General features: G+C 32.8%; 1 protein-coding gene across 1 annotated transcript; it reads left to right on the top strand.

The window, feature by feature from the left end:
- The first annotated feature begins 8742 nt into the window (after positions 1-8742).
- Positions 8743-10433, top strand: LOC132743056 (uncharacterized). Its single transcript, XM_060731568.1, has 2 exons — positions 8743-9085; positions 9178-10433. The coding sequence occupies exons 1-2, from the start codon at positions 8743-8745 to the stop codon at positions 10431-10433; spliced, it is 1599 nt and encodes a 532-aa protein (XP_060587551.1).
- Positions 10434-11004: the final 571 nt, after the last annotated feature.

Here is an 11004-nt window from a genome sequence, read left to right on the forward strand (position 1 = left end):
AAGATAATTTATGAATTATAATGCAAAATTATACAGAGAGAATAATATTTTTGATTCTTTGTCTTTGGTTTTTTGTAGATAAATAATTTTGAAGAAGACATCAAAAGATGGTTTAGCATTTTCTATAAAGATGGGATTTCAGCAATTTATCAAAATGAATTTTTACCAAAGTTCTTTAGCATTCAGCGTGGGTGTCGGAAGTCTGGTTCCCTGCCTCAATTTACTACGGAAAGTACGTAGTATAAGGGGAAGGAACTCCAGACTAGGGTGACGGCGGGTGACCCGTAAATTGTTATATTTTATTTTATATAATAAAATACTTTCGCAGAAAATTAGGTCAAATAACAACATTAAAGGAATTAAAAAGAATATGGTAGAACATAAGCCACCTCAATTTGTAGATGATACTACAATTAATCTAAATGGTTCGGCCTCTATTTTAAATGCAACCATAGACACATTGTCCTCACAGTCCACATTTACTATTATTTCATGTTTAAAAAATTATTTTCACAAAACAAAATTCGTCTGGATTGGAAAAGAAAAATTCAGGGTAAATAGTATAAAAAATGAAAATTGTCTTGTAATCAGCAACATTTTGACATGCCTGGCTTCAAGTTCCATGTAGATTTGTCAAAAATGCTAGAACTAAACTACAAATCTAAAATTGCAAACGCAGAGCATTGTTAAAAATGTTGAAGAGAAGAATGATTACACAAATGGAAGAATAGTTGTCATTAAGACTCTTGTATTGTCATTCTTTTATCATTTGTTTGTCTCTTTGTCTAATGCTCCAAAATCTTGTTTTTAATAAATAGAAACATTATTCTTTGATTTTATATGACAAGGTCCATGCAAAGTTAAAAAAGGACGTTTTAATAAAAAGACGGTATAGTGGGGCGGGAAATAAGGTCTCTGCTGTCAAAATAGTGCAAATTGTGATACAAGCATGAAACTTTCAGGAAATCATCTTTAGACCATGTAGATTTCAAAAGTGAAGTGGGCCCAAAATATCTCTGCTCATTCAAGATGGCCGCCATTTTCAAGATGGCCGCCATATAAATTTGACGTACATAATAGCTCATTCATTCCAATTTCATGTACAGACTTGAAACTTACACCAAAGCATGCTTATAGTTTCTCCTTTTCAAATATTAAAATCTTTAAGCAATTTTTGCTTGCATATTTCTTCAGAATCCAAGATGGCGTCCAATATGGCTGCCAATTTTAATGAAAACTTATATATCTCTTTTGTAGTATAATTGTTTGCAGACAGTATGCTTATTTCCATATAAAAATGTTAAACATTTGAACAAAATCAAATTTTAGGTTAACCACATTGTTAGTCGTGTTTTTAGTCTTTTCTACAAAAACAAAATCTTTAAAAAAATATCAAAAGAAAAAGTGCTTTTTTTGCATTTTTCTCTAACATGGTTTTCTTGGTCTATGTACAAAATTCCAAAAGTTACATAGTTTCTTAAAGTGTATTAATTTTGATATTGAATCAACACTATGTTTTATTGTATAATTGTAACAAAAACAAAAAAATGTGAAGGTTTTATACTTATTCAAAGTGGGTGGGGTAAATTTATCAGACAATTGTAGTGCAAAATAACGTCTTTTATGAATTCTTATGCAACTATTCACTGTAAAAGTATTTTTATTAATATTAAGGTATTTGTGTCTTCCTTCAGGTCTAGAGGGTGTACTAAAATATCAATAAAGGCAGATACAATCATATGTATACATTCAGTTTAATATTAAATGTGTTTGCATGATATAAGTTGTTTCAATATTCTAAATATAAATTTGATAATTGTACAGAAAGAAGACTGAATATTCATCAACAAACCATATGTTAGATAAAATCATGAATGGACCTGAGTGAAATGCTGTCTATTTATGAATAAAATTATTTCCTGGACAATTGAGTCTTGCTAAAAGCTTGTAACAAAATGATTGAAAGTTATATTTACTTGCACATCATTGTAACCAAGTATAATTTAGTTAGTACTGTCTTTTTCTTATGTAGACATGATGTTTTCAAAAGAAACAAAAATTAAGGCGACTGATACATCATATTATCTATGTGTGCTAAAATAGGTAAAAACAATAAAACCGCTTGACCCACATAACATAGCTTATGATTTAGAATATAAACTAAATTTATTCATACTTTATTTTCCCCATTAAACAATAGAGAATAGTTGACCCTAGATCACTCGCCTAAGATCCACTGCTGGAAAACGTCTATAATTCTTTAATACTGAAGAATGCTAAAATCATATAAGGAGTATCTTTTTTCAACATATACAGTCATGCTTTATAATCTGTTTGAAAAGAAACATGCCCAATAACTAGGCTCTCAGAACTACAAGAAAACTCATATAACTATATTCCAATTAGAGGTCCATGTAAACTAAGTGATTTTCACCCTATGCCAAAATAGTTCATAATCTTTATATAGCATCAACAATGTGATGATATACGATATACTTTCTTCTCTATACACTGTAGTTTCGGAGAAGAATTTTATTATATAAGTCAATGTAAACAAAGTGACTGGTAAAGCCTTTTTTAGACTGCAGGAGCATGATTTAAGGCCCTCACGAGGAACACAGTTTTTAAAAACCTGTGTAGGGAATCTTATTGAATTTTTTTTGTTGTTGTTATTTAAAAAAAAATCAACAAACAAACAAACTACAATGCCTAGAGCTTAGATAGTCACCATATAACCTTGCCAAGTAAAGAAGACCTCTTTTAAAGTTACATAAAACACTTTTGGATCATTAAGTGTACATGCAAATAAAAAATCTTCTCAAAAATCAAAATGCACAGAGCACAGGTACTTAGCATGTAGCACCACCTTGTGTCTTTATTAACATATTTAATGTATCATGTCATAGAGCCACCTAGGTTCACAGACTTGTATAGGAAAACACATTAAAACATCAAGTGTTAAACTACAATGACTTTAACTAAGATATTTGGGATGTAGCCTGATATAACATGCATAAATTTGTATGATGCTACTAAATGGTTTAAAATGGTTTTGCAATGAGTATCACTTAATTTACAAAGACTAATGTATTAAATCTATTTTCTCCAAACCAACAGTATCCGATGCATAGACATTAATCATGTATCATCATAATTGTAGTATACTCTACATATATTTGATATATCATGGTCAACATGGTCGAAATTTACTAAGTTTATATGGACTCATATATGAATATGGTTATTAAAGTCCTCTCGTGTGAAAAAAATGAAACTAGATATTGAGCATGTTTCTTTAAACGCAACCGGATTCAATTATGACACAAATCATGTGTGTTATGACATAATTGACACTCCAAAAATGATCTTGTTACCTTTTTCCAACAATGATCTTAGGTGAGGGATCCAGGGTCATCATTGCCCTCTTATTGAAAGAAAAAAATGAGATATGATAACTTTAGGAAATACACTTAGTTTGTATCTTAACTTTTCAAAAAAAAAACAGCATGCAGGCCAGGCCATATCATTGATATATCTGTTTCGTATCATATACATTTTGTTGGCTTTTAAGCCATGTTTATATTATAAATATAAAATTGTGAAGCAGTCAAAAATATGCGTTTATGGACTACTTTTTAAACCTTACATTCTATACATGCTTGCTATTTTAAGCACGTTTAGTTGATTTATTGTCTCCTTATAAGACTTTACAATTAACAATTAAAAATATATGATATCAAATATATTGAAACAAAAATTATCATGCAACCACATTTAATAACTGAATGTATACACATGTTTGTACGTGCATTTCTTGCTTAGCCACTTGGCCCGAAGAAAAACAAAAATACTTTCATCCAATAAAAACTACTTTTTAAGTTGGATCATTCGCATTAGAATTCATAAAAAAGTAAAAAGGCAAAGAAATAGAATGAACTTAGCTATGTTTATTTTCTGTTGTTTTTTCTTTAACAATAATTTCCATACAAAATTACCCCACCCACTTTCACAAAATATAAAACCTACAGATTTAATGTTTTTCTCACATTTCTTTTACAATAAACACATGATATTAATGGAATGTCAAATACAGTTTAAGATATAAAGTAACTTTTTTAACTTTGTACATTAATTTAGAAAATCAAACTTGAAAAATATGAAAAAAATGGATTTTTTCTTGATCTTTCTAAAAGATATTTCTAAGAAAAAAGCTTTTAAAATGTTTTTCTTTTATTGAGATTAACATATAATTTGATTATCTCTGATATGCTTAAACACTTTTTACTATAATAAACATAATTTGTGCAACAAATTATACAATAAAAATGATATAACAGTTTTGCACAAAATCGACGGCCATATTGGACGCCATCTTGGATTTGGAAGAGGTATGAAAGAGAAATTTTGTAAGATTTAAATTTTTGAAAAAGAGAAACTATATGCATGCTTTTTGTGTTAGTTAAAGGTCTGTACCAAAAATTGGAATGATTAATGAGCTAGTATGTACGTCAAATGTATATGGCGGCCATTTTGAAAATGGCGGCCATCTTGAATGAGCAGAGATATTTTTGGGCCCACTTCACTTTTGAAATCTACATGGTCTAAAGATGATTTCCTGAAAGTTTCCTGCTTGTATCACAATTTGCACTATTTTCTCAATTTCCCTCCCCACTAGTAAAAAAGATGGAGGACTTGACATGATAGTTAAAATGCCTTAATATCTGCACTAAAAACTACTTGGATTAGAAAAATCATTATGAGCAAAGGAAAATGGCTAGATATTGTTTCTTAACTAATAGATATAAATTAATTGTTAAAACAATAGCGAAATCCTGTAGAAACTTATATTGAGAAGTTACATATAAGATAAATGCTTTTGTTCATTATGTGAAAAAATGTCCAATGTTCTGATTAGTTGTTGGATTATCCATTATTTTATAACCCAAAGATATTGATTGGTAAAAAATTATATCTTTAAAGTCATTGTTTTATGCTGGTGTTCAGTGTATAGGTGACTTGTTTAACATGAAGGGATCCATGAATACAATAAAATTTATAGCTTGAGTGCTTATTCTTTTGCATTTTCAAGGTATAAATCTATTATCTTAAAAGTGCTGGTTATTCTGTTAGTGGGTTGAAAAATGTTTCAAGACCTTTTATTCCACCAATACTATCTCAAATTTTAAAAAAAAAGAAAAAAATTCACAACCGATGCATTATATATTAAAATATAATGTACAGCTGTTTGTAAACTTATATGGTAATACTAAATTTGAAGATGAAGAATGAAACAATTTTTTTCACTTATATTTGATATCACTAAAAACACGATTGTACAGTAGTTTCAATAGATTACTTGGCACAAAGAACTTTTGTATAAGATAAAATACAAAGATAATACAAACTGCAGTTTTTGTAACGCTTGGAATACCTCTTTTGGGACTGTGAAGTTGTTTTTGATATGATTCGTGGTCTTTTTGAAAATACTCATTTGCATTTGACAAGAATGCAATTTCTTTAAGGCATACAAAATGCAGATTATGAAACAAGTCTTTTTGCTTTTATTTGTAAAGAAGTACATATATCATTGTAAAATGAATTTTAAAAAAACCGTCTATAGAGGTTGCTAAGCATTATATTATGTTTATATACATTATACTACAGGCTTCAAATATATATATAGAAAAGTATAGAGGTGTTTTACATTAATCGCAGGCTTCTTTTATTTATTTCATTTTATGTTATTTTTTATGAAGCATTGTTCGATTTAGATACATGTATCTTTGTATGTATGTCTGTATGTATGTAATTATCTATGTTCAAAATAAACGGGGTTACCTTTTAAGGGTCTAAAAAAAGAGAATTATTATACATTGCTGCAATTGTGTTGGTTCAAACAGTAGTCAACAGAACATATTAATATTATAAAATCACATTCACTGAGTGTAGTATCATATTCACTAGCTGAATAGGTTGTTCCGAATCTAAAAATAGAACCTGTCTCATATCAAATAACCTTTCAACAAAGATAATTAACTGCGCGTGCGTTAATTATATTCACCGAGTGAATATGATTTACGCATGCGCCGTTATCACTTGCACTGGCTGAATTTGACTTCCTCTATCTAAAATAGAAACAGACTCATAAATGACCTACAGACTTGAGTATATATTTAATGTTTCATTTTGTCCTTGATGGCATGTTTTGCAATTTAAAACTATTTACTCAACAATGACAAGTAAGAAAGTAACACCGCAAGTATAAGTATATTGATATCTTGTTTATAATATCGGGCTTTACTTTTTTTAATCTTAGGTTGATCATATAATAAAATAATAATTGACTAAATAAATGATTCATTGAATATGGTGTGATATTCACCGGCAAAATGTCACTACATTCCTGCAGGTAAATTATTAATTATTTACCCACTGTTTGCGTAGGTTTATTGAAACCTTGATGAACTTGTGATAAATATTATATATATAATTATTCTCAGGAGAAGAAGAACAGATATTTACCAGAGATATTATGATCCAGTACATTAATCAAATAAAACTTTGTGTTTATAATACTGAACTATTCTGCTCCGAGCATTGAAAATATTATTAAACTTTTTTTTTCTAGATAGAACATAAATTATATTTCTGAAGGGGAAAAATAATTATTGAAATAAACGAATACCAAAACGCATTTTGAAAGAAAATTTAAAGTGAACTGGTCCATAACGAAATGCCTGTGATAACATAAATAATTATATTGAAAGTATTCAGTATCGTACATGGCACAAAACCATGAATGAATTACATATGATGCCGGTAAGTGTGTCCGCAAGAAAACTACATATGTGTACGCTATTATCTACGTTACGTCTTACCGCGCTATTTGACGTCAACGTCACTTCTGACGTATGTTGTTATTGTTTATATATTACTGTTGAGATTTTGTACACATTGAATCGAGAGTCAATACAGATCGAACCTACACAACGCCTTTGTATTATTTACTTCCATATACGAAATCACTTCCACATTGGTGCCGTTTGTATAGCTATTGACTAATCATGAATCTACAGAAGCTTTTTTCAACAAGAGAAGGTCATCGCAGAAATTGTGCAGAGAAAATTAGCCGCAATTGATCAAAATGAGGAAATGTCATCTCTAGAAATTTCATCACTCATAGATTATCTGACAGAGAAAGCTACGATAATCAAAGGATTTGAATGAAAAAATCATAAATCAGTGTGACGATATTGAAACAGAAATCGTGGAAAGTGAAGAAATATTCATACGATTTGGATCTGAGGATTCAAAAGTTAAGTGAGACTTACCGGAAACATACTCAAGACTTTACAAACAATAGTTCCGTTGATCAAGAAGAAAACCCTATGGTACCGCGACATACGAGTTCGAGTACATTTGCGCAACATAAACTTCCAAAACTTACCATACCTAATTTTGACGGAGATCTTACCAACTGGCAGACTTTCTGGGACTCTTATGAGTTCATCTATTCATCTGAATTCTACGTTATCGACGTTCAGAAGTTCAACTACTTGCGATCTCTGGTTCAAGGTATAGCAGCACGGTGTATAGACGGGTTTCCTTTGACGAATGCGAACTATTTAAAGGCAGTGAATCTACTAAGGGAGCGCTTCGGACAACCACAGAAGATAATTCATAGATACATGCAGTCCTTGCTTGAACTTCCAAGACCTAGCAACAATGTAGTAAGTTTACAATGTTTTTATGATAAAATGGAAACTTTTATCAGAGGTTTAGAATCACTTGGGCAGTCACAGGAATCTTACGGTAGCTTATTAATACCAATAATCTTAGAGAAGTTACCAGGCATAATGAAGCAAAATATGGCACGTGAACATCGCAGTGTAAACTGGGAATTACAAGAGTTAAGGTCAGCTATCTGTAAAGAAATTTCTTTCATGGAAGCAGGTATTTCTACTAGTGATATTATCAACCGTGAACCTGATGTTCATATTCCCACAGCGTCATTCTTTACTGGAACCAGACAAAGTACAAATGAACGTAAAAATGAACGTAAGAAAGACGTCAATTTTCGGAAAATTTTCAAGAAAGTTTGTCCCTTTTGTAATGATGAACATTCCCCCAAACGAGTGCAGAAAGGTTACATCATATGAATCGCGTATAGATATTGTAAAAAGAGAACATTTGTGTTTTAACTGTTTACGGAAACATCAAGTATCGGCATGTCGTTCCACAAATAGATGTCGTCACTGTCAGCGCAAACATCATTCAAGTATCTGTGACAAATCTGCCAAGCAATCAAACTCAAAGCTCAATCCCAATGCCGCAAGTTTCACCATACCAGCTACTTCCGGTGTTTCAAATCAACCCGAAGCTGCAATTCTACACTCTACCACTCAGCTAAGACATGACGTTCTTCTGAAGACAGCCGTTGCAAAGATATGTTTTAACAGCGTTTCAATGGAAACAAATATTCTTTTTGATGAGGGAGCTCAGCGTTCTTTTATCACTGAAGAATTAGCGGAGAAACTACAAATTGAGCAGACCGGAAGTGAAGTCGTTCATTTAGCATCGTTTGGTGATACTAGCCAAAGAGTACGACACATGAGGACAAATGTTGTATACAACTTATTACAGACGACAATGAGAAAATATGCATTGATGTTTTGATTGTTTCAAAGATAGCCGTACCGCTGCGAAATATTAATCAGAATATATTAGCCCTCCCATACTTGCATGGTTTTAAAGCTAGCTCATCCAGTTACAAATGACAGAGATTTTGAGATATCGTTACTGATTGGAGCAGATTCATATTGGAAAATTGTTCAAGATAAGGTAGTCCGAGGGAATGGTCCAACAGCGGTGCAGTCGAGACTTGGATATCTTTTATCCGGTCCACTTCCGGTTTCCAACTTTCCAGCGTCAATACAACACCAACTTCCGGTTTCTACACTTACAGCGTCCACATCCCAACAGCCTCCAGTTCCCGCACAAGAAACGTCCACCCATTTGTTGAACATTCTAACGTCCTCCCCAGATTCCTTTGATATTGAGAGATTTTGGAAGCTTGAGTCTCTTGGTATATCTCAAGAAGAAAGAGAACCCTGAGGCTACATACCTAGAAAACTACCAGCGTGATTCTATCACCTACAATAACGGACGTTTACACAGCCAAACTGCCTTGGAAAGAAGATCACGCTATCTTACCAACGAATTATGACATCACCAAGAAACGCACTGAAAACGTAATCAGACGTTTACGTCAAGATCCTAGTAGTCTACAAACGTATGGAGAAATAATCAATGATCAAGAAAAGAGAGGTTTTATTGAGAAGGTAGACGAAGGTATCACACCCCAACACAAGATACATTACATTCCCCACCACGGCGTCAAGAAAGACTCAGTCACAACACCGATACGCATCGTATATGATTGTAGTTGTCATCAGTCACGTAACCAACCAAGCTTAAATGACTGTTTGAAGTCTACGCCACCAGAGCTTAACGATCTTACTCAAATTCTTATCCGTTTTCGGTTACATAGATATGCTGTTACTACTGACATAGAGAAGGCTTTTCTACAAATACAGCTTGCAGAAGAAGACAGAGATGTAACAAGATTTCTTTGGTTAAGTGACACCAAAAATCCCGACAGTACTTTGATCACCTACAGGTTTAAAGCAGTTCTGTTTGGTGCAACATGTTCCCCGTTCATTCTTAATGCAACGATTTTAAAACATCTAGCAAGTAACAGTGATGTATGGGTCAGTAGTATTTTAAGAAGAGATTTGTATGTGGACAACGTTTTGTCAAGCTTTGAAGATGAAAACCAGGCACTTGCTTACTTCCATGATTCACGAAAGCTTATGTCGTCTGCAAACTTTAACTTACGCTCTTGGAATTCAAATAGCCAGAAACTACGAAATTTAGCCTTAAACTACGACGTACAAGATAGAGATAAAATCACAAAGATACTTGGAATGCGATGGAATACAGAGACAGATATGTTGACTTTCCAACAAACCTATATACCTGTCACAGATACTACAACGAAACGAGAAATCTTGCGACAGACGTCAAAAATATTCGATCCTCTTGGTCTACTTAGTCCGGTTACGGTACGTGCTAAGATTATATTGCAACAAATTTGGGAAGAAAAGTTTGATTGGGATACTCCACTTCCAGCAAATATACAAAAGAGGTGGAAAAATCTTGCTGCAGATTTGACTACACTATCCACCACACAATACAGACGTTGCTTTTTCCCCGGAGCAGACGAGAAAATTAGACAAGCAGACGACCATTCACATACAACCTTGCACGTGTTTGTAGATGCTAGTCAGTCATCATATGGAGCTGCCAGCTTACCTTTCCAATGGTCAAAATTCATCACTAATTATGGCAAAGAATCGTGTGGCACCTCTTAAAAAACTTACGTTACCCCGACTAGAATTAATGTGCAGCTGTAAATAGGTGCTCGACTTTTAAGCCACATAAAGAAGACATTAAAACACACAAATTTCTATCTTTGGTCAGACAGTCAGATTGTTTTACATTGGTTAGAAAACAGTTTAAAACTTTACCCCGCTTCGTGAGGAACAGAGTCGAAGAAATACAAAAACTGACCGGGGACCGGAAATGGAAATACTGTCCAACCAACTTTAACCCAGCAGATTTACTTACCGTGGTATAACAGCGACCCAGTTTGTCAATAACAGCCTTTGGCAATATGGACCATCCTGGATCAACAATCAATCAAAATGGCCTACATGGAATCCAAAAAGATGCAACAGTACTTACAGCTTCCTTATATGACACTTCCGGTCATGAAACCAACACTTCCAGTCCAGACCCTAGCACTATCAGTTACTGTTACCACAACTAACGAGCAAGGCATTCATAGAGTTATTATATTGACAGATTCGGTTCATACCAGAAACTATTACGTGTTACTGCATATGTGATGAGATTCATACAAAACAGCAAACGTTCTAAAAA

This window comes from Ruditapes philippinarum, unplaced genomic scaffold (genome assembly GCF_026571515.1).
Source record: "Ruditapes philippinarum isolate M1 unplaced genomic scaffold, ASM2657151v2 ctg4168_1_1_1_1, whole genome shotgun sequence".
NCBI classification, from domain to species: domain Eukaryota; kingdom Metazoa; phylum Mollusca; class Bivalvia; order Venerida; family Veneridae; genus Ruditapes; species Ruditapes philippinarum.

Excerpts from the sequence above, each read along its gene's own strand:
- LOC132743056 (XM_060731568.1), top strand. The coding sequence starts at position 8,743 with ATGGTTTTAAAGCTAGCTCATCCAGTTACAAATGACAGAGATTTTGAG. Across the intron at positions 9,086-9,177 it reads TTGGAAGCTTGAGTCTCTTG|CCAAACTGCCTTGGAAAGAA; the intron begins GTATATCTCAAG and ends ACGTTTACACAG.